General features: G+C 29.3%; 5 protein-coding genes across 9 annotated transcripts in view; 2 read left to right on the forward strand and 3 right to left on the reverse strand.

Moving 5' to 3' along the window:
• LOC127277029 (ankyrin repeat domain-containing protein 6) overlaps positions 1-14,470 on the forward strand; it is an 82,805-nt gene extending 68,335 nt beyond the window's left edge. Inside the window, exons 5-9 of the mRNA XM_051297821.1 lie at positions 9,366-9,575; positions 10,995-11,093; positions 12,196-13,603; positions 13,683-13,916; positions 14,172-14,470. Coding sequence (XP_051153778.1) covers positions 9,366-9,575; positions 10,995-11,093; positions 12,196-13,603; positions 13,683-13,916; positions 14,172-14,329 — 2,109 coding nt within the window. The 3' untranslated portion in view covers positions 14,330-14,470. The remainder of the gene's footprint in view (positions 1-9,365; positions 9,576-10,994; positions 11,094-12,195; positions 13,604-13,682; positions 13,917-14,171) is intronic.
• LOC127277039 (uncharacterized) lies at positions 1,388-3,131 on the reverse strand. Its single transcript, XM_051297848.1, has 4 exons — positions 2,979-3,131; positions 2,252-2,634; positions 1,710-2,162; positions 1,388-1,626 (listed from the first exon to the last, which is right to left on the reverse strand). Exons 2-4 carry the CDS (start codon positions 2,603-2,605, stop codon positions 1,567-1,569), a joined length of 867 nt encoding a protein of 288 aa, XP_051153805.1. The 5' UTR covers positions 2,606-2,634; positions 2,979-3,131; the 3' UTR covers positions 1,388-1,566.
• An 84-nt stretch (positions 14,471-14,554) lies between the features above and the next one.
• LOC127277031 (CDK5RAP1-like protein) lies at positions 14,555-17,448 on the reverse strand. Its single transcript, XM_051297827.1, has 8 exons — positions 17,195-17,448; positions 16,739-17,104; positions 16,363-16,608; positions 16,040-16,250; positions 15,648-15,959; positions 15,207-15,528; positions 14,987-15,136; positions 14,555-14,903 (listed from the first exon to the last, which is right to left on the reverse strand). The coding sequence occupies exons 2-8, from the start codon at positions 17,043-17,045 to the stop codon at positions 14,679-14,681; spliced, it is 1,773 nt and encodes a 590-aa protein (XP_051153784.1). The 5' UTR covers positions 17,046-17,104; positions 17,195-17,448; the 3' UTR covers positions 14,555-14,678.
• A 221-nt stretch (positions 17,449-17,669) lies between these two features.
• Positions 17,670-19,924, forward strand: LOC127277038 (uncharacterized protein C18orf19 homolog A-like). 5 transcript variants are annotated; one of them, XM_051297843.1, is made up of 5 exons: positions 17,671-17,950; positions 18,027-18,185; positions 18,343-18,765; positions 19,142-19,373; positions 19,610-19,924. In XM_051297843.1, the coding sequence occupies exons 2-5, from the start codon at positions 18,098-18,100 to the stop codon at positions 19,857-19,859; spliced, it is 993 nt and encodes a 330-aa protein (XP_051153800.1). In that variant the 5' UTR covers positions 17,671-17,950; positions 18,027-18,097; the 3' UTR covers positions 19,860-19,924. The 5 variants fall into 5 exon arrangements, with proteins under 5 accessions (XP_051153804.1, XP_051153800.1, XP_051153802.1 ...); XM_051297845.1 differs by having other exon boundaries at positions 18,042-18,185; XM_051297846.1 differs by having other exon boundaries at positions 18,097-18,185.
• Positions 19,925-20,142: 218 nt separating this feature from the next.
• On the reverse strand, positions 20,143-23,887 carry LOC127277032 (frizzled-7-B). Its single transcript, XM_051297828.1, has 3 exons — positions 22,797-23,887; positions 22,272-22,654; positions 20,143-22,168 (listed from the first exon to the last, which is right to left on the reverse strand). The coding sequence occupies exons 1-3, from the start codon at positions 23,645-23,647 to the stop codon at positions 21,654-21,656; spliced, it is 1,749 nt and encodes a 582-aa protein (XP_051153785.1). The 5' UTR covers positions 23,648-23,887; the 3' UTR covers positions 20,143-21,653.

The following is a 23,887-nucleotide window of genomic DNA, read 5'->3' on the forward strand; positions in this document are numbered from 1 at the left end:
ATGTGAAAAAAATATTCTTGAAATATTAGATAAAATTTATCTAAAAGTATTACCTAAATATAAACTAACATTTTTTGCCTTTGAGGATTTTTTTTTTTTTTTGCAAAATCTCCTCTACGTGAGATGTTGTGAAGGGTGTGAACCAGACTTGAAGGGACTATACATATAACCTATAACAAGTCTCAGGGTCCCGGTTCAAGGCTTATTACATTCCTTGGCATATTTTATCGTCAACTCAACGCACTTCTCTTTACTTAAATATTTTGCAAACAATTTTTCAAAAAATCAACTATTTTTTTTTATCAACATTTAAACATTAAACTATTATAGAAAAATTTACTTACCATAATTTGTAATCACCTCCAAAATGTGGAAATCCGGATTTAAGAATCATCTGATGCCGCATACTACAACCCCGAAAAGAATTCCATTGTTGAAATTGTTTCCATTGTTGGAAGCACGACTTTACTGAAAATCAAAAATGCAAAAATATTTAGAATTTGATAAATGAAACATTTAAACTATAAAATGTAATTGTTATCTCTAAAAAAACAATTTCTTAGGACCCTACATTACGAACGATAGAAATCTAGTTATATTGTTCAGAATTTTTTTTTTTTTTTTTTTTTTAAATCCTCGCGGAAATTCAAATGATATTCTTAGCACCACACAACCATTGTGTGTATCAAGCTACATACATTCAGCTTCTCAGGTTTCTTTGAGGTTCCCTCTTTGATATCTAAGTAGCACCCTTCTGCAATTGTATAGATATATACCCTCGCACAGCTTCTTATATTGTTTGCTACCGAATGATCACTCGCTACATTATAAGATCGCTTGCAAATATGTTCGTAAAAAAATTAAATGTTTCCATGTTATTTATATTCACAATTTAAAACTGAAAATAATTTACATAATAAATAAAGGAGTAAAAAATATATTCCCAAGTAGCACATAAAAAAGGACTTTAAAAAAGATTTTAACAAATTTAAAAAAAAAAACCTTTAATATTACATTCTATACTGAAAAACAAATTTATTTGATTCAAATACCGGTGTATTTGGTTATTATCAAATAAATATTTACTTGAATCAAATATTTATTTGAATCAAATAAATGGTATTTGATTCAAATACTGAAATATTTAATTCAAATATTATATATTTGATTCAAATAAGAAATATTTGATTCAAGTAAATATTTATTTGATAATAACCAAATACACCGGTATTTGAATCAAATAAATTTTTTTTTCAGTATACTTGGGTTAAAGAAAAACACAAGTTATTTTAAAAAACTCTTTATTTAATAATTGTTAAATGTTTATAAGATCATTTGTACATAATACTTTTATATATATATATATACTTTAAAATATATCTGAATATTGAAAATATTTTTCATTTAAAGATGTTAACAACTTGATTTATTCGTTTACATTTTATCAAGTTTATTAAGGAGATCTCTCCTCGGAAAAAGAAATTAAAAAAAAACAAATGAACTTTTTTATAAATACGATTAAATGAAATAAAACATTAAATTAAAATAGTAAAAAAGATTCCTTTTTTATACTTCAGCTTCAGTAATATCTTCCGTTGATTTAGAAATGGTTTTATTAACTGAAGGCTAAAAAAATAAAACGAAACAATAAAAAAAAAAAAATATCTTTTCACAAATATTTGAATATTATTTATTATAAACTAACTTACCTCTGTTTTTGATGTAATTTGAATTTCATCCAGTTTCGCAATAGGACAACGATTTGAAAAATGATTTATTTGATCACAATAAATGCATATGGATTTAAAAGCAGGACAAGATTTTATTGGATGAACTTGTCCACATTTCCAACATCCTTTTGTGAAATTTTTTGGAGGATAATTTTTCGACAATAATGGTCTTCTTGATAATGATCTTGGCCTTCTAATATTTGGAATAACAGTTTTTGTTTCATCTGTTGTTTTTGCCAACAATTTAGATACACCTTTTATTTTTTCCGAATTAATTTCATATGTTTTATAAATTACTTTCAATTTTTCAATTGTTAACATTTTCTCCTCAAATAAAAGTTTTCGAAGATTATTGTCTTTTATATCAAGAATCACAGCATCACGAATTAAATTCTCCATTTGTTCGCCAAAATTACAAGATTTTGCTAAATCCTGAAATGAAAAATTATTGAAAAATTAGAAAATATTGAAATATTAAAATAAAAACGAATATCTAATAAATAATAAAAACTAAATCTTACTGTTAAATCACGAATGAATGTATCAATGGACTCGTTTCCTTTTTTTGTTTTTGAAAAAAATTTATATCTTTCTTCAATTTCATTTTTTGCAGGATTAAAAAACTGATCCAATTTTTCAAGAACAATAGAAATTGTCATTTCATCATTATGATTATTAAAGGTTATTTTTTCGAGAGCTTTTAATCCAATGGGTCCAATCAAATTTTCCAACCAAGCAACTTGTTCCTCTTGAGGTTTATTATAACCCTTAGTGATGATCATATATGTGTTAAATTCTTTTCTCCATCTTTTCCAATTGGTAGCCAAATTTCCGGTGCTTGATAATTTTTGTGGTGGACGAGCGTCAGTTTCCATTTTTCTTTTTTTTTTATAATAGAAATTACCTATATAAATAGAGAAAATAATAATGAAAATAAATTCGGCGATCAATTTTCTTTTATACATAAAAATATATAACCTTAAAATAAACGTGTTATATATAGATAAAATTTAAAAAAATAGATTTATTACAATAATACAATAAGAAATTTAAACAATGAATTAACAAATATAAATAATTTTGTTTATATAACAAAAGAAATGAGATAATGATGAAAAAAGAGTTTGTTTTATAAGAGGAGAGAATTCGGTGATTCCCAACTAATACATGCACAGAATATTTAAAAATTTCTTTTCTCAATAATATTAAAATAATTATTAATATTAGTTAAAATATTTTTATACTTACTTTATAATTTTCTTTCTCTCCTTACGATATTAATTTCTTGTACACACTGAAATATAAGTATGAAACCAAGAAGCGAAAACAAAGAAATGACCGTCAATGACGCATTCCATATGCTTTTACGAACACATGCGCACTAGTATTCACAAAAACTTATTTTTTAAACAAGAAAAGGTAAAAATATTTTTCTTTACCATTAAATAAAATACATCTTCAATTAAAAACAAAAAAGGTATAAAATTAATTATTTAAAAAGTAATATATTTTTTTTTAATATTAAACGCTCAGTCAATAACTACTATCGTAAAATGTGAAATTGCCTTTGCCAGTGGCACTCAGACATAATAATAACAATACGCTAATCTCAACAAAGTTACCTATTGGTATGTGAGATAAAGAATTTTAAATTCTTTTTTTTCAAATTAAACTCGGATGTTTTAATTTTAAAATATAAAATTAAAATATATCCAAACCCAAGGAGCACGGTATATTCCCTGAATATCCGTTGAATACCACAGAGAGGAATATTCTCATGATCTTCTGGAAAAATCAAAATGTCCGCATCATGGGAATATTCTATAGTGACATTCAGGGTATATTCCAGTGACATTGAGGGAATATTCCAGTGACATTAAGGGGATATTTAGGTGATATTGTGGAAATATTCCAGTGATATAATGAGGGAATATTCCACGGTTACATTGAATTTTTTTTAAAATGTGTTTTTAATCTTCCTGCTTATTCAAATAACAATTTATAACATCCCAAGAAGCACGTAATATATCCTCAATATCAAGGTAATATTACACGTGAGATTCGTAATATAACGCTGTAATATTACAGTAATCTTACAGTAATCTTAAAATGTCCGCCTCAAGGTAATATTACCAGGAATATTACTGTAATATTAACGGTAATATTACAGTAATATTACAGACTGATTTGAGTTATTCATAAAGCATAAAAAACGTAAATATATTATAAGTCAATTTGGCTTGTTGGTAAAACTCTGGACTCGTGTGCTTTGAGTTCGGGGTTCGATTCCCTGGATGGGTAGATTTTTTTCATAAAGAAATGTTCCCATAATATTACTGTAATATTCTCTTGTAATATTACCTTAATATTACGGTATAATATTACTGCAAAATTACTGTAATATTACTGCAATATTACTGTAATATTACCTTAATATTAGCGCCTAATATTGCAGTAACATTACCGGTAATATTACCTTGAGGCGGACATTTTAAGATCACTGTAAGATTACTGTAATATTACAACGTTATATTACGAATCTTACATGTAATATTACCTTGATATTGAGGTTATATTACGTGCTTCTTGGGATATTATTTCAACACTTAAAAAAAAATTCAATATATAACCGTGGAATATTCCCTCAATATCACTGGAATATTCCTGTAATATTACCCTCAATGTCACTGGAATATACCCTGAATGTCACTGTGGAATAGTCCCATGATGCGGACATTTTGATTTTTCTGTAAAATCATGGGAATATTCCACGGTGATATTCAAGGAAAAAAAGGAAGATTATTTGTTGATAAAAAATATTATGAACAAATCCTTACGGTGGTCACTTAAAGGATATATAATATAAAGAAGAGAAATCGAATCTCTCGCATGTTCTCGAGAGATTAGACTCGCATTAAAAAGACATGTAAGTCATCAATCACTTTCTTCGTTATAGGCAAAACTCAATATTTCAACGAATCAGCTTCATTCAAGAAATATGTATATCTTCAGTTACGCTTGAAGCGTTTCTAATTCACGAATAGCAAATCCGTTAATTGACATATAGGATAAGAGGATTAAATCCAAATAAATAGCTCCTTTATGTCAAAATCGCGATATATGTCTTAAAAAAGTAGAATACACACCTATGGCATTAATTTTTTTCACACAAAAAAAAAGTATGCTATTCAAAATTATATAATCGATTATTAAATCTCGATTGATTCAATCATTATAATCAAATATATACAAAATTTTTTGTGAGAGAATTCTTATTCTATCAAAATTTTCCCCCTCTAAATGACTTTTTTTTTTATAGCTAATTTATAAATACATCAAATGGAATCACCTTTTCATATTTCAATGTATACCATTAACATTGAATGAATCTTGTTAAAGAAGAGGTTGAGGTTCACATTATATAGAAACATCACAATCGTATATTCTCAAGTTCTTGTAAATCTAAGCATCATCAGCATGAAAAGGAATACTTGGAGTTTTGACGGCAAACCACGTGAAAACGTCGACAGCAACAATACCAGCACTTCGTCATGATTTAGAACCGGAAAAGTTCTATCTGAATATGAGTATATATAAGTATGTCTATCCATTCGTCCTTTTGAGAATACATAACATGAACTAACCACAGGCAAAGTGGTTATAGGCGTGGTTGCCTCCCGCTATTATCATCCTTCGAGGTTCAAAAAATATTTTCCCCCTTCGTCGATGATCCATGATCCTTGCCCATTGTGTAGGCAAATGAGAAAGTTCAACCTATGAAAGTCTTTTATAAGATATTACAATCCTTTATATATTCCAGAATATACTTTTCTAATTAATTTTGTTAAAACATTTAATATTCAAAATTAATTTTTTTTCGAAAAATATTATCAATGCGAAAATGTTTCTATTATTTGTTGGTGTAAAAAAGAACAAGTTCGTTCTTGATATAAGTCTCGATTACAAAGTAATTAAAAGAGAATTAAAAAGTAAACTAATCGATGTTGTTCAGCAATGGAGATACACACATGTACCGACAGTGAAGGCAAAAAAAAAAAAAACTAAAAAATCATTCCATACTCATAGATATTGCATTGAATACGACGAATTTTCTAGTTTTTGCAAAGAAATATCTTCGGGCCTTACCACCTCAGCTCTCATTGGCTCTTCCGCTTTTTCTTCATCGATCTCGACCCGCCATGCGATCTCGATAGCCGGTTTTACTCGATTAGATGGACAGGAAAGCTTTACTACGAGCAAATATACAACAAGACATCCTCCAAGTGCTAGATTTATAGGAAACTATTTTCCTTTGTTTTATTTCCTTTCGATTCTTACACTTTCTTCTTTTTTTTTAAATATAACTTCATCTCATTTATCCTGTAAATTGAATTTCAATTTTTCTCAATGGTAATTTCTATATGTCATTTTAGAAAATAATTACATTTCTGGATCCTCAGATAAGAAATATAATTAATCGAATTCCGCGATATTAATTGCCTAACGAATTTTATGATGAAGATTTTGGATGCCATTACGAGTATAAAAATCCATTGAAATAACTTAATTAATCTATCATCAATAAGAATTATTAATTGAAGAATCTTTCTTTTTTTCTCGACTGAAAGAGAATGACCAATATAGAAATGCACCGTTTCAAGTGTGGAATAGTTTATTCAAATGATCAAATGCGATCAGCATGAACGCAATATATACCTCGACTGAGTGTTCACTGCGATTGCAGATAATTTCGATCGATATCAATTCGCTTTGATATCATGTACACTTTGCCTCAACCACAATGTTGATCTCCAGGCGTGAAAATGCTATAATCGTCTCGACACGTTCAAAGCGGAATTATAAGGCGGATGCTTAAAGAATTAAACTTGGATAAAATCTCACTAAAAATTTTTTTTTTCAATTTGAAATAGACTTCTATTAAAATGGAACACATAATATATATATATATATGCAAAGAAAACAGAAGAAATTACCATTGTAACCTAAATCTGCTTTGCAATAATCTATTCTTAAATCGATAAAAGTAAAAAATGCGAGTAAATTATAGACATTTACATTATAGAAAGACAACTTTCTTACTTTGTGATTTATATAAGCTGAACCAGTTTCGTCATTATTAAATTTAATTTAACTATACAGTTTGATGATTTGTTATTCGCAATGAAAGAATGGTTTATTTGCTCAGATTTTTTATTAAAAAACCTCTTTAACTATTACTCACCCCAAATCAGCAAAGTCCTTTCTGTCAATGATTCCGAATTTTTCCTCATCATCTGATGATTCTCACTGGAAAATAAAATTTAAAGAATTAATAAAACTGCGGAAGAATATAAATTGTAATATATTAAATTAATATTTTCGAATTAACGGAACTTACGATTATTTTTTTATCTGTGAAACGGGTTCCTTATAGTTCACGGTAAAACTTCTATCCGGTGTATGTAACACACACAATGTTGGAGAAATACACTTTGAATTCTTCCGAGCCATACGATATATATCTACAGCCTATTCTCACTTTAACGATTTCCTTGCGGTCTTTCTGCATCCCGACGGCGGCATCCGGCCTGTGTCTCCGCACAGAGCTTCTGCAACCTTACGCACTATACACAAAATGCGGTACTTTGACGCACTTTAAATCCGAAATGTTTTTGAAATTCTGAAAAAAAATATCAGATTAGTATAATATAGGGAAAATAGTAATAATATCTAAAAAATAGTAAAGGAATCTAAATTATAATACTTTAATTTTATTATCAAGCTATTAAATCTAATCTCGATGTTCTCTATACATTGCGGTTAATAAATTAAAAAATATCATTTTTTTTTTATTGCACAATAAACTGATGCTCCAGTACAAATAGCATCCTGTTTATATCAGAGAGAAAATATGGTGTGACTCTTTGGTTAACATACGAGCGTTAAAGGATAGTCAACTGGCAAGATAAGATCACCCTCGCGTTCCTGATTACAAACCTATTCACGAAGAAGTCCTCGCCTTCCTGGTCTTTCAATATTCGACTCAAATTCCTCTACTAACATTTTAATTAAAAATTTTTGAAACACTTGAAAAAGTGAGAAAAGAAAATTTAAAAATATTTCCAGAAACAGGAAGATCATTATATGACCTGTATCTCCTGCGAAGAGATATAGAATTACGTCTTGTGAGCCCACAGGCAAACGTGCCGACCCTTAGGAAAGGATCGTGATCGCACCTTCTTGGTCAATGAGAAAAAAAAAGAAATTCCCAACAAGAATGCAGCACATATATGAGACAGCTAAAAATAAAGAAACTAACAGCCAAGAGATCATCCACGTCACACTGCGTGGAACCGATACGTGGGTTTGATACTCAATTCCCTCATATATTGGTCGTTGTCTCACGCCCCAGGACATTGCCGGCAAATTGGTGACCATTGCCGCAAGATGAGAATATACTTAAAAATAATTTTTTTTACAATGTTTCAGAAATAATAACTATTGTTAGCTGCAGCTAACAGGACGTAACTGAAAAATCTTGATTCAAGATCAAATCTTCCATTTCTATTTATTTCAATTAATATATATTCTAAATAATATTTCTCTATGAAATGAAAAATATTTCTCTCCAAAAAAAAAAATTCTATATCATAAAAAGAAAGTGTAGATGCTTCACAAATCAACATCATGCATGCACAACAAACAGCTGACTAATACTGAAAGTACCCTGTCCGTATACATGAACGTAATAATTTGACCAGAGGCTAAAAGACTGTAGAGAATTGGAGTGTGCACGCTAGGTTCTAAAATAATGCAGAAGATTATCTCCTTATAAAATTTTTCCCTACTATCACACATTAAATGCGCCTAAAGCCCGATAAACTTGATTAACGACCAATGATTGTAATATAATCTCGATTGACAAGTTAGTTTTTTTTTTCAAAAGAAAAATAACAGTTAATCCCTCAAGGAAGAGATTTTTTTTAAATAAAATCAAAAAGGTCAATAACATATACTATTTTTTGAACTTTTAAAAAACCCATTTGTATTTGGATTGGATTTTCTTCGAACACATATATATTTAAAGCAGCAATTGATTCCAGGTTATAGTTTGTGCACAACAACCGGTTCGAAGGGTTCGTCGGTGATAAATTACTATATAGGAACAGGGATGAGGAAAAAAGGGAGACTCCCTTATGATAACGGCAACAAACGTCATTAATGCCGAACGTTGGTAACAGAGTTGCCGATATGCAACTACCGATAACCAGCACCAGGAAAGTGCCATGTTGCATTTTCGTATATATATCCTTTCACAGCTTCTGTATGGAATGATCGTGTAAAAGACGAACACGCGATATTCAAGACCGGTTGACCCAACGGATACTTTTAATAAATTCACGCGATTGATAACTCTCTCTCTTTTACACCTAATTGAACAATTAGCAAAACGAATGTTTGATGAGTTTCATTATTACCTACCGCAATACTAATTACTCTACCTTCTAATATCTCTTTTTTTCTTCTCGTCCTTTTAATACCTGAGCAAATTTTTGATTTGATAAATATAAATAAATGTAGAATGGAAATATGAGCAATGAAATGATTCAATGTCGATTTGTATGCATGTTTCAGCATGGGAACTCAGCGTTACATGAAGTTTCATGGCGAGGCTATAGTCGAACTGTTGCTGTATTGGCGAAGGCCCTTGGGACACAGCGTGCACCATTGCACGCGAGAAATCTCGCTGGATTTGCGCCACTTCACTTGGCCTGCCAAAACGGACACAACCAAAGCTGTCGGGAACTTCTCTTAGCTGGATGTAACCCCGACCTTCAGAATAATGTACGTTGAACTAAAACTCCACGTTGAAAAACCGGTATCTTCGCGCAACATTTCAGGAACTCACAAAACGTAACCATAAATAATTAACACTTTCGTTGCCTTACAAAAGCAGTAAAATTTTAAACCTCTACCATCCTTTTTCATTGCCAGTTTCTATACCAAAAGAAGTCACGAAATCCTTTATTATGAATAACAGTGTTTCTATAATTGAGCTGCCGGATCAAAGAAGGGCACATAAATTTGTCTCACTGGAAAACGTTGGCCCCTGGCCACTTGAAATTCAACTTTTGATTTTTAATATTTGTTATACATATCCTTATAGGAAATTTGATTGCGCATCTTTTTTTCTAATGAAATTTTCTTCCATCTATTACCGTTTTCGAAATATTCAAGAAAAACCGTTTTTTTGAAAACGTCAAATTTAATTAAATTTTTAACTTCAACTCAAGATATTTCAGTCAATTTTGCATATTTTTCAATGAAACAAAAACGAAAATACGCGTTATTATATTCTACGAGTGACTAAGAAAGAAAAAAGCTGTTTTGATTATAAATAAAAAAGTTATTAATTTTTTATTGAGGCATTGCAAAATTCCTGAACTGTAAATTTCACCATGCGGGGAAGTCTGGCAAATTTTGAGTGACAAAAAACTTCCAGTGAGAAAGTTGTTCATAAGGGTCTAAAAAAGTTTTCTGGAAAGTTACATTGCAAATAAATAATTAGTAACAACATTATGAACGTTTAAAGTTGCGCGAGCGGCTGAACTTTTGCCGTGCGTTTGCTACCATAATAAGTTCGACTGAGCGTATCACTATAATAGTGATACTTATAATCAGTTCAGCCGCTCGCGCAACTTTAAACGTTCATAATTTTGTTACTAATTATTTATTTGCAATGTAACTTTCCAGAAAACTTTTTTAGACCCTTATGAACAACTTTCTCACTGGAAGTTTTTTGTCACTCAAAATTTGCCAGACTTCCCCGCATGGTGAAATTTACAGTTCAGGAATTTTGCAATGCCTCAATAAAAAATTAATAACTTTTTTATTTATAATCAAAACAGCTTTTTTCTTTCTTAGTCACTCGTAGAATATAATAACGCGTATTTTCGTTTTTGTTTCATTGAAAAATATGCAAAATTGACTGAAATATCTTGAGTTGAAGTTAAAAATTTAATTAAATTTGACGTTTTCAAAAAAACGGTTTTTCTTGAATATTTCGAAAACGGTAATAGATGGAAGAAAATTTCATTAGAAAAAAAGATGCGCAATCAAATTTCCTATAAGGATATGTATAACAAATATTAAAAATCAAAAGTTGAATTTCAAGTGGCCAGGGGCCAACGTTTTCCAGTGAGACAAATTTATGTGCCCTTCTTTGATCCGGCAGCTCAATTGTATTTTATTTTCTCTTTTCAGTATGGAGACACACCACTTCATACATCTGCACGTTATGGTCACGCGGGCGTCACACGAATACTAATTTCCGCTCTCTGTCGTGTTTCAGAACAAAATAAAGTAAGTTCGATAATCTCTCCTAATTCCAAATCTCCCAATTACAGTTTAAAAAAAATCTAAGCCCTGGTTAAAATTTTGGACTGATTTCAGATTAAATACAGACAAATCAGTTCGGATTAGTTCAAAAATTGTATAAAAACAATTCGAAAATAATCTGTATTAGTCAGCAATCAGTCTGCATGAAAATATAAATACATCCATCTGGAATAGTTCGAAATTGACATGAAATAAATCCGCAATTAGCCCACAACAATTTGATTTTAGTTAGATCAAAAAATAATCCACAATTTGTATATGTAAACAGTACGCAACAATTCGGATTAACTATATATACTGTCAAAAAACTAAATCCGACATGAGTCCGTAATCATCTGAAATCTTTATATATGCGGAATATTCGGTATTATTCCACAATAATCTTGATTTAATCTGGTAAAAAATATTAATCCGAAATTAATTGGATCATTCACAACTAATAAATGCAAAATTACTTCGATTGAATCCGAAATTAATCCGGCCTGTGTAATCAGTAAGAATCTGCATTCACTAGTTACGTTTGATGGAACTAACTTCGGATTAGACCTGATTAATTCCAAATTGACTATAGTTGCACAAATCGGGCAAATTTCGAATTTAATCGGACTAATTTCCGAATGACAAAAACCTGACAATAAATCGGACTGTTTCGGACTAATTACAGATTAGAAATAGATTTCTTTCGAAGCTTCATGAAACGTCCGTTCGTGAACGGAAACGTAAGATTGGTTTCACAATAGGCTAAATCGTACCGTCTTAAAGACGATTTTCAAGATCAAACGATTCACAACCATATGGAAAATATAGACGCGGGCATTGTTTTGTCTTATTGAAAATCGTCTTCAAGACGATACGATTTTGCCTATTGTGGAACCAACCTGAGAGAAGAATAAAGATGTTTGCTATCCTACTCATTCTTACATTTCCGTTGATGATTGCGTTCCCATTCAAGAATTAATTCTACTTAGGCCTTAACAGATTGTAAAAACTTGCATCTTAAATTATAAAACCTATTTCTGACCTTAAAATAGTACCTTCTTTTTACCATATGAAAAATTTGTTACAGAATGGAGACACTGCACTACACATTGCAGCGGCAATGGGTCGAAGGAAATTGACCCGAATTCTTTTAGAAGCCGGTTGCGATAGATCCCTACGTAATAAGCAAAGCGAAACAGCCAAGGATATAGCGAAAAGAAAAAATCTTTCGGAAATATTGGAAATAATCAATAAAGCACGTAGCAAAAGTCGTGCACGTAGTAAGAGTCGCGAGGGCGAACAACAACAACAACAGTCTATTGACAAAGTAGATGGGAAAGCAAATGGTAAAGGTGAAAAGAAACGGGAAAAAAATGGAAGTGGAACAAGTGGAAGTAGGGATAGTGGTTCAAAAAAGGAGAAAAAGAAACTGAAAGGTGGAAAACAACATAAGGTACATTTTGAAAAAACAATGATGGGTCGTGAATGGTCACCGTACGGTTGTCATTATTATCCCGATCCAGAAGCATTTCCCCAACCACGTCTTGATTCTTTACCATCGGATCCACTTGGTCGTGGCGAACAATATTATCTTGATCTCGCGGGTAACATCAGAAAAGGACCAGTGGGCGTTGGTTACACCTGCTATTGTGCACCATTCTTTCGACACATGGAGGCTAAACTTGAAAGGGATAAAGCTGAATTAAAGGCTCACATCGATCAAGCACATGAGCGACTTGATCTCAAGGTCGCCAATTTGGAAAAACGAACACGTGGACAGATATCAGAATTAACAAGATGTGTGGCTGTCGAACGTTCAAGGTGTGATGAGAGGCATACACACATTCAACAAAGATTGTTGCGAGGCGGTAAAGGTAGACATAGCGAGAGACCAATAAGGCAAAATTCAATGGATGAACAAAATCCACCAGCACGTGCAAGATCGTTGGAAGATCTATTGGATGAAAGGCCGCACGATCGTAGTTTTGAAATTCCAGGCGATATTCATCGTGGTAGTCTTGATGATTTGGATATACCGGCAATACCAAGGCTCAGCAAATCAATGAAGGATCTACCGTCATTAACAGGATCATCGAGACCAATTTTAAGAGTATTAGATATTCCCGCCAGGCTTAATGAAACTTTTGATGGGGTAATTAGAAGGGGTGATCGTTCATCACCATTGGGAGTTGCTTCTTCACCTTCAGTTAGTTTGCGACAGCAGGTATTGCAACATCAGATATCCATGTCCAATGAACTTGTATCGAGTCATGAGTTAGATGAAAATTTTGAAAATTGGAAAACTTCACCTAAACGACGTAGTGTACACGAGATGATTAAAAGATTTCAACAAGTTTCTGGAATGCACAATGGTAGAAGTAAACGGGATTTAACAGGAAGTAGCGAGCCAACAAGTCCAAATCGTAGTCCATGTTCACCAAGTCAAAGAATACAATCACAAAATGGAATGACCAATGGTTGGCATCGTGAAAATGGTATGTATTTTTAAAAATTTACAATGAAAAATATTTTTGAAAATATCTGAAATAAAAGTGTGAAATTGTTGAATTAAAGGTAACGATAGTGAGAGCAGTGAAGCCGATGATGACGAGGAACAACCGGGACCAATGAACGGAGTTAAAGGAATAATGTCCGAGAATGTACCCTACGACACGATAGCCCAGATGCCATACAGATCGCGCAATGCCGTATACAGTCCAACTCCTCCGTTGCACGACGCGCATAATGATTCTGGCTACAGTACACGGATGTATGGATCCAGTAAAGGAGCATCTCCTTCTTTGTCAGGTGAGATTTACTCCCAAGGTCATCGTTAATAATATCCGATTATTTTATTTCTTCTATTTTAATTTCCTCTTTTCTAATATCGCAAATTAAAAAATATTCTTACCTTTATGTTATTGTGAAACCATAATTCGATTGTGTAAATAAACTGAGGTTTTAAATCCTTAGACTCGACATTGTCTTCCAGCCACTGTGTTCTAAAAAAACAAAAAAAAATTTGTAATGTATAAAATGAAATATTTCAATTTTATGTTGTAGGTCAATTAGAATGCGATGTTATCCTGCCACAAGGATCATTTCCTAGTGGAGAACAACTTGCTGCCTTGCTCGAACAACCACGAGGTCACGACCTGACGGTTTATGAACGAGGAGTTGACAACGTTGTTATTAACATAGGCACCGCGAGCTTAGTCTAAATATATTTTTCTATGTGTCCCTCCGATGTTTCCAAAGACAACATAATAATTGTATAGCAGTTTCTTTTTTAAACAATTAATAATGTAAAAAAATAATCAAAATAAACTTTTGTATATTTTCATGCAAAAAAAAAAATTAAATAATCACCATTAAAATAATTTTCATTATCATCATCCTCCTCAACATCCTCATCATTCTAGGATTCATTCTGTAACTTTACAATATTAACAAATGATTAAAATTTTATTCAAAAACGGAATATAAATTTCCATGTACAGTATATTTTCATTTAAATTAATTAATCAATACCTTATTTACAAATGGGGATTCTTTTATTTTTTTCATAGTTTACTTCTTTTGTTGTTCAAAGTCCACTAATGTTGATATATAAAGAGGATCGCCCCTGAGAGTTTGAGAATTTGCATTGACAATTTGTACAACTACATAATCGCCTGGAACTATTTGTCTTTTAGTGGATGAATTTTTATTCTCCTCCACATGAGAATTGGGAATAATCACACGTATGTTACCATCATTTCGTCCCACAAGTTGATCTGAATTCTTTTTGCTCGACTAGAATAATTTTTAAAAAAAATTTAAATATTTTTTTAATTATTTAAATTTTGAATTAAAAAATAAAAAAAAAAGTTACTCACTCCTTCGATTAAAATAAGTTGTTGTTGACCAATTTGAGCTGTATTCAATTTTTCCACTTCACGTCGATAAACCTCGGTTATTCTAATCATACGCAATTTTTTCACTTCTGGACTAACATCATCTTCGTAACGTCGATGAGCAGCAGTTTTCTAAAAAAAAAAGGAAATTAAATTTTTATTAAAGAATTTAATAAATTATTATTTTAAAATATCAACTAACCTCACGCATACTGTATGGAAATAAATAAGCGTTATTATATTTAACTAATTCCATAAGTGAAATTGTGTCCTCAAATTCACTATCTGTTTCACCACAAAATCCAACAATAAAATCACTGGATATATAACAATTTGGAATAATATTTCGCACATTTTCAATTAATTCCAAATATGATTCTTTTGTGTAACCACGTCGCATTCTCTTTAAAACATCTGAATTTCCACTTTGCGCCGGTAAATGAAGACTTTTACAAATATTTGGCCTTTCAGCTATTAATTGCAACACAGAATCGGGAAAATCTTTTGGATGTGGTGATGTAAATCTGTAATTATTTTTTTTTACAGTAAAAAATGTAAAATATTTTTTTATTAAAAAAAATACTTAAAACTTATTAAATTTATATTAAACATTTTAGTAATAAATTAAAAAAAAAAAAGATACCTTATTCTGATTTCAGGATTGATTAACGATACTCTATCCAAAAGATCGTAAAATCTTAATCCTCCTTGTTTACTTTTGTAAACTGTAGTGAAACCTTTTGACAATTGGGTATTATTAACACTAGTAGAATGTACAATAGAATCCAAATAACTATTAACATTTTGTCCAAGGAGAATAATTTCTTTTACATTCTCATTTGATAAATTTCTAATTTCATCTTCAATGCTATTTATTGATCGTGATCTTTCCCTTCCACGTGTGAATGGAACAATACAATAAGTACACATATTGTCACAACCTCTCATAATAGTTCTGTGAAGATAGAAAAAAAAGAAGTTTATTAAACACATTTTTAATTTTAAAATTAAAATTAAATCAAATATATAATTTACACAAAGGCAGAAATAGAATCTGGATTTAATCTAACTGGAGTAATATCAGCATAAGTTTCGTCAGCTGATAAAATTACATTAATTGCCGTTTCACTATCATTAGCAATTGCCAATAATCTTGGTAGATCTTTATAACTGTCAGGACCAGCCACAATATCAACTAAACGATCTCTCTCAAGAAGTTTAAATTTTAAACGTTCAGCCATACAACCTGTAAATTGTTTTTTTTTTTATTATTATTTTCCTTCTTCTTTGAGACAATTATAATTATTATCACTTGAAACTAGAAAAAATATAAAATAAACAAAAAATGATAAATTTACCTAAAAGTCCAATTTTTGGATGTTCGGAAATTCCCATGGCTTTTTTCTTATTTAATAAATATCTATAGTCTTTGAGTTTGTGAATAATTTTTAACTCAGCATTGGAACGTATTGAACACGTAAGAATCAAAATAATGTCGGCTTCATCTACTACTTTTGTAAATTTATAACCATTTTTTTTCAAAATTGCCAATATTATTTCTCCATCATTTACATTCATTTGACATCCAAAAATTTCTAAATAAACTATATAGGAAAATTATAAAAACAATATATATATATATATTAAATAAAATAGAAAGAAGAAATAAAAGATAATAAAATTTTTAAAATATAAAATTAAATTTATTAAATTAAAATTAAATTGCTATTCTACCTTTTTTATTGTCACCGTCAATTTTTTTTAAATATGGAATTGATTCAGTTTTCATAATTGGTCGTGTCATAAAATTTTTTAGTGATAACTTATCCTTGAATTTTTCTTTTCTATCTGAAATAACATCTTTCGAGTCATTTGTTGCAGTAGAAAGTAATTTTTTTGTTTTGTGCAAATATCGCATTTGAGAATGTGAAAAATGCATTTCTGTTGATGAAATTATTGGATTTATCCATATTGTCAATTTGTAAACAATTCTTCGTAAAATACCAATTTCTGGACGTGATAAACATTCTATGATGTTCATTGCTCTTTTTCTCGATTAATAACGCAATCGAATCTTTTTAGGTTAAATTACCAAACAATCTTAAAATGTATATTTAGGTTAATAAGTAGTTATTTAAGTAAATAAAGTATATAATAGTAATTAAATAATAAATTATTTAGTTAACTTACCTATTTATCTAAACCTCAATTTCAAGAAAAGAAATCGTTGCAAATTGAGATTTGTCACACAAAGTAGAATAAATTAAACAATATTTGATTTCTGTACGAGTTTGCAGTCATTATATTGTTTAATAATTATTGTAAACCATAAATGACAACTTTATTTATAATAATAATCGAATATTAATAACAGTATAATAAAACATATATTTTCCCGCACGTTTTCTGCATAGACTTTTCTAGGTTAGGAACGCTACTCATCATTGCAAGTTAGCCAACATTATAATTACATTTTGAATAAAAATTTTAAATACAAAATAAAAATTTATTTCAAATAGAAAAAAACACTATTTAATTATGAAACATGATTTTTTTGAATTTTATATAATGAAAATTTTAATAATAGTGAAATCTTTTCTCTTTTTTCAAATGTATAGTTTTTCCAAAGTTGGTAGAAATGTTTTACAAAATGCACCGATTTTCAGTTCACTTCAGGTTCATTCTCCACATTGCTTTTTAGGAAAAATCTTTATTTATTTTATTTTATACAAGAAAAACAACAAGTTTTCCTTCTTTTCCAATTGTTATATATATATATATATTTTAACCTTTAATATTAAAACTTGAACAGTGAATATGTATTTTCATATCAATGAACTAAATAGTGTATAGTGAAGAAGCATTTATAATTGTTTGGATACAAATTTGATGAATTTTTTTTTACATAATTATATTAATTCAAGGTCACGGTCACTTGTCAAACAGGTTTGTTTCTCAAACATATATAAATATTGTGGACAAGGTTTTAATTTCTGACAGAATGTTCCTGAATTTCTTATAGTGTGTTTTTTATCAGAAAATTTTGTGGAATTCATCAAAATCGCATAATTAATAAAATCATTTAAATTCAGAATGATGGCTTTATCAAGAATTGGAAATTGTCAAAACTTATCTAATTCGATGAGTTGGGGTTATTTCGTCAAACACGCAACTGTCAAATGTGACTATTAATTATTATTATTACACATAATAAATGAGTCGTCTTAAAAAAAAATTGATATAACTTGTATAAATTTGTTTTTTTTTCATTTTTCTTAAAAATGCTTATTCGTTTTTTTTTTTTTAAAGCATTTATGACAATATAAATTAAATTTCAGCAACATTCTACGGAGAAAATGAAACAATGAAAAAAGGATTTCATATTTCTAAAGTTAATAAATATCCAGAAGCTCCAATTTTACGTTTACCGATGAATGTCTCGGAAATTTTTGCCAATGAAACAAGTCGTTTTACTCCAGAAAGAATTCGCGATATTTATAGTTCAACTGATGTTAAACAATTTTCAAATTCATCGAAAATAATAAATCTCGATTTACATGTGGCATCGTACGATTGTTTTGGAACTGTTAGTTTAAACAGTTCCATGCAAACAAATGTGCCAAAACCATTTAATTCCACTGGAAAATCAAATTATTTAAATATGCCAGGTGGACAATGGGCTCGTGATGAAAAATACATTGCTGATGATATGCAAAAGTCACATTACAAATGTCAACTTTTAAAACAGAATAAAAAAAATGGTTCGTTTCGAAAATAATTAATTAATTTGAATCTTTTTCACAAATTGATAAATTAAAAATGACAATTACATTTTTAATGTATCTATTATCTCAATAATTCGTGTGAATTTTTTTATAATTTTTATCTAAAGATTGTATTTTAAAATTTTGTATTAATAAAAAAAAAAAAATTGAATATCTCATTTAATTTTATAATGAGTTTCCTGCTATTTTACATATAATTACCTCTGTTTATCTCAAATTTTTCACGCACTTAATTTATTAAGAATTTAGAAAACTAATATAATATTATTGTTCTAATATTAAAATTATTCTAATTTAGTTTTGTTTTTTTTTACATTCTCAATTGATGAAATTATTATTTTTTTTTGCATAGGTTCTTTTAGAAATTCTATCGCTTTGAATTCACAATCAAGAAATTATTCCACACAATCAAATACAATAAATCCATCAACTGCGAAATCTTCAAAAACTGAAGATTCAAATTTAAAACTAACAACAAAACAAAAATTGGATATTCTTATAAAAGATTACGGAAAAACTATTATAGTCTTCCACGTTGGAATATCATTATTGTCACTTGGTGGTTTCTACTTCGCTATTTCTAGGTCTTTTTATATATTTTTCATTACGTAGTTTTTTTTTTTAAATAATAAATTTATAATAAAAATGAGAAATTAATAATTAAACTGTATTGTTAACTACAGAAATTAATAATTAAATTAACAATACAGTTTAATAACATTTAAATGCAACAAAAAAATTTTTTTTTTTTTGAAATTTGAATATTGTCGAAATTTTGTAAAATATTAATAATCAAAAAAATTATTTTAATCCATTACAGTGGACTCGATATGCATGAAATAGTATCGACAATGTGTAACGATGAAATGACGACTAAACTATTGTCTGAATCATCAACATTTACATTAGCATATGGTATTCATAAATTATTTGCACCCATACGGATTATGATAACATTAGCAGTGGCTCCAGCTTTAGTAAGATTTTTAAGAAGAAAAGGAATTTTGAAACATCCAGAAATAATTAAGAAATTAAAGGAAGCTAAATTACAAAATAATCAAAAAACATAAATAAATATTCTATAAAAAAAAAATTTGTAAATTTTCTAAATAAAATTTATTATTATTATTACAAATATAGTTGTTTATTTAAAAGTTGATGTTTAAAAAATAAAACACAATCTTCCTACTTACCTTCTAGAGAATAAAAATATTTTTTCTTTAACTGAATGAATAAAATAGATTTTAAATTATTAATTTAAATAAAGTAATTAATAAATTTTTATGTCTAATTATAATTTGTTAATAAATGAATTTAATATGGGAGAAATTTCATTTACCATTATCAATAAAATTTTATGTGAATATCTTGTTTATTAATATATATAAAGAATATAATGCATAATTGCAGTTTTACACAACATTACGTGCAGGCACGTTGAATATTTTAGTTTCGCGTATGCTGTAACATAAACATGCATACTTTCATCGAATAATATTTCTATTAAGCACTAAAAACTCTTGTCTGACATACACAAAAGCTCGACTGGTTTCAATGGACGAATTTATTTAATCTAAAAACGACAATGAAATCAAAAAAAAAAAAAAAATTTCGGACAGACTCATTGAGAGTCAACAGAGTTGTATTTTTTAGTTTCCTTTTTTTTTAATCATCAAACTAGTATGACGACATTTATGTACATGATTATTTAAAAATATCTTATGATACACAATCGATAGTAGAAATTAAAACTTATTTACAAAATTAGTTTTTAGTCTTATGGGCTTCTTAAAATTAACTGCAAATTTATTCATTACATCTATTGACAATCTTTTGATCTCTTGCGATTCATAAATATTACACATAGCCGCATATAATGCCAATGTAGTTTTGTCAAAAAAAAAAAAAAAGTTAAAATGAAATTATATATCTATATAATATATATATATTTATATAAAAAATGATACTATCAACAAGTGCAAAAAGTCTTATATTGAGTATTAGGTTAAAGTGTTTCTATGTCATTTATAGAAAGTTGTATAAAAATTTGTTTAATTACTCGAGATTCTTAAGCGTAAAAGAAATATTTTAATTTCTCAAAATGAAGAGAAAATTAAAGAAATTATTATCGACACATTAAAAATGAGAATATTAATTTGAGCATTGTGTCGATAACTACTTCAGTTCTAATTATTCGATTTATCAATTATAAAATTATTAATAAAAAACTAATTTAATCAATCAAAACGTATTTTTCGTCATTTATCAATAAAATCTAAAAAAAAAAAATTCGTGCGATAAAAGTAAACTTCGCGATATATAAAATATTAAAATGCAAACGAGAATTGAATAACTCAACCATTGGCACAATTTTTGCTTTCCCTTTTTTCTAAAAAAAAAAAAATGTAACTTCTTTCTTAATTTAGCTGTAACAGTTTTAGGAACAAGTGAATTAAATGCTACCTAGAACTTCAAAGGCGAATTAGCGGCAGTGAAATTGCTAATTGTAAGTCGAAAATACGATTGGCAGTTTAAGTAATTACTTCCAATAGAATATTTTCTGAACGCTCTCGTATTCTCGAAAAAATTTTTTTTTACCTAATTACCTAAATTTAATTTAATTTCAGTTATACTTAAAAAAAAAGTTATTCATCTCGATAAAATTTTAATACTCGAAGTTAAAAAAATAATACTTGATTTAAAAATATACCAGTATTTAAAAAAAAGAAAAAATTATGCAAAAATGATCAGTCTTAAAAATATGATAAACATTTGTATGAAATCTACAAATTAAGAGCTAAAATTCATCTCAACGAGAGCATTCTTTTTTCTTGTAAAAAAGAATTTTTTTTTTTTTTTTTCTTTTAAACATAGGCAGTGGTTCGACGTCCACGTAAATGATTGAAAAACAATCGCCAAGTAGTGAGTGTTTTACTTGACCAAACCCAAAAACTACTTGTAATACCAACAATCATAGCCATTAGATATTTAATCATAAAAACCTCAAATTCAGGACGACTTGTTTCTTCTCCCAATGGACATGGAATTGCGTAAGCATTTTGATTGCACATATCTCTATTCCAGGTGAGCATCCATTTATCAAAATTTGCTTGCTCATAAAAAAGACAAGCGATAACAATTAAAGCTGGTACAGTATAAAGTACAGAGAATGTTCCTATTCGAATCATTAATTTTTCCAATTTATCCGTCTTTGTTCCATCATGTTTCATCACAGTTCGAATTCGAAACAATGAAACAAATCCAGCAAGTAGAAAAACAGTACCAAGCACAAGATAAATACAAAGTGGAGTGAGAACAAATCCTCGAAGTGCCTCGACATTCCAGAGACCAACATAACAAACACCCGAAAGAACATCACCTTTAAATTTAAAGATTCATTAATTATTGAATAAAATCTTTTATCCTAATTTAGTTAATTGTAATTTCATGCGACGAAATTTGTTTTTTTTTTTAATATTTACCTTCAACTTTTCTCATAGCGAGAATGGTGACAGTTTTAATAGCTGGTGCACCCCATGCAGCCAAATGAAAATATTGTGAATTTGCTTCTATTGCTTCATGTCCCCATTTAAGTCCAGCAGCTAGGAACCATGTTAAGGTGAGAATTACCCACCATATGCTTGAAGCCATTCCAAAAAAGTAAAGCACCATAAATAAAAGTGTACAAAGTTCTTGTTTTGTCCCTTGAATTATTGGCGATATCATTTTGACTCTTGTATTAACATTATATGATGGAAATGGTTCTCGACATGAAATTGAATTACCTGCTGCCCATCCAATCACATAGGCAAGTGCCACCATTAAATAACACACTGATAAAAATATAATTGGCCTCTCTGGATATCTGTAATTGTAAAATTAATTTATGTAATTGTTATAGATTTAATATTTGAAAAAAAAATTAAAGTAATTATAGAATTATAAGTGCATAATTAAATTAGAAAAGTTAAATAAATTTTTAACAATTAAAATTGTGAACAACATACCTGAATCGTTTAGTATCGATTAAAAATGTGAGAAAAGTAAAAAAACAAGAAACAGCACAGAGAGTTGCCCATGTACCAATCCAAGCTCTTGCAAATTTTCTTTCCTTCTCAGTGAAAAACATTTTATCACACGGCGCACCACAATTGTATTCAATTTTATCGCCAACTTTCAATGAATATCCATAATCATGGGGAATTTTAAATTGAACTGGACATACAAAACCATGTACTTTACCGCCAGGCATCGGTGCAAATCCATAACCAAATGTTCTTTGACCATTGGACCACAATGAAGAGGGATGAAATTCTTTAAATTCTGAAACTGGAATTCTTGGTTGTATTTCGGTAGGTACTGATGATTCCGATGGTGTTATATTTGGTCCAACACAAATTGTATCGCCACCATGTACCGGAAATCTTGAACATTCAAAATATTCCGGCCAGTCAAAACCAAATGCCTTAAGAAGATGTTCACAACCTTTTCTTGCATTGTCACATAATGAACGACATGGAGGAAGTACTCTGCCAAGAATTGTACACACAGGTCCATATAATGAGCAAAGGAAAAATCTTAAATCAGAACTACACTTCATTTTAACGAGTGGTGCAAAATCATGAATACGTTGACCTGCCTCATCTTGTTCCTGATGGCCCAACATGTTTGGCATAATTGTATAATTATAAGGCAAATTTAAGCACAATTGTATTTTAAGTGGTTCACATTTTTCATGTGGTTTGACTGGAATTACTGTGTCTTCTTCAATTTCAATTTCCTCCGAATGCACAGCATTTAATCCACGAATTATGAGACAATAAATGAAAACGAATTGAAATAACAAATTTCTCGTCATCTTGGCTTGGTAAGAGGAACGAGCGATCCAAATCGAAGATTAGTTTACACATATCAAACAACACGAATATCCGACATTATTCTGTCGAATAATGTGAACGCAATTATTAAGGCAATGATGATAAGAATACACGATAAATAAAAATAAAAGGGACAATTTTTATAAATATAAACTAAGTTATAAATACACACAAATTTACTAGAACGCTACCACCACTGTAAACAGATCATAAACTAGATT

The sequence above is a fragment of the Leptopilina boulardi genome, unplaced genomic scaffold (genome assembly GCF_019393585.1).
Source record: "Leptopilina boulardi isolate dan_hultmark-lab unplaced genomic scaffold, ZJU_Lbou_2.1 LbouV2_165, whole genome shotgun sequence".
Taxonomy (NCBI): domain Eukaryota; kingdom Metazoa; phylum Arthropoda; class Insecta; order Hymenoptera; family Figitidae; genus Leptopilina; species Leptopilina boulardi.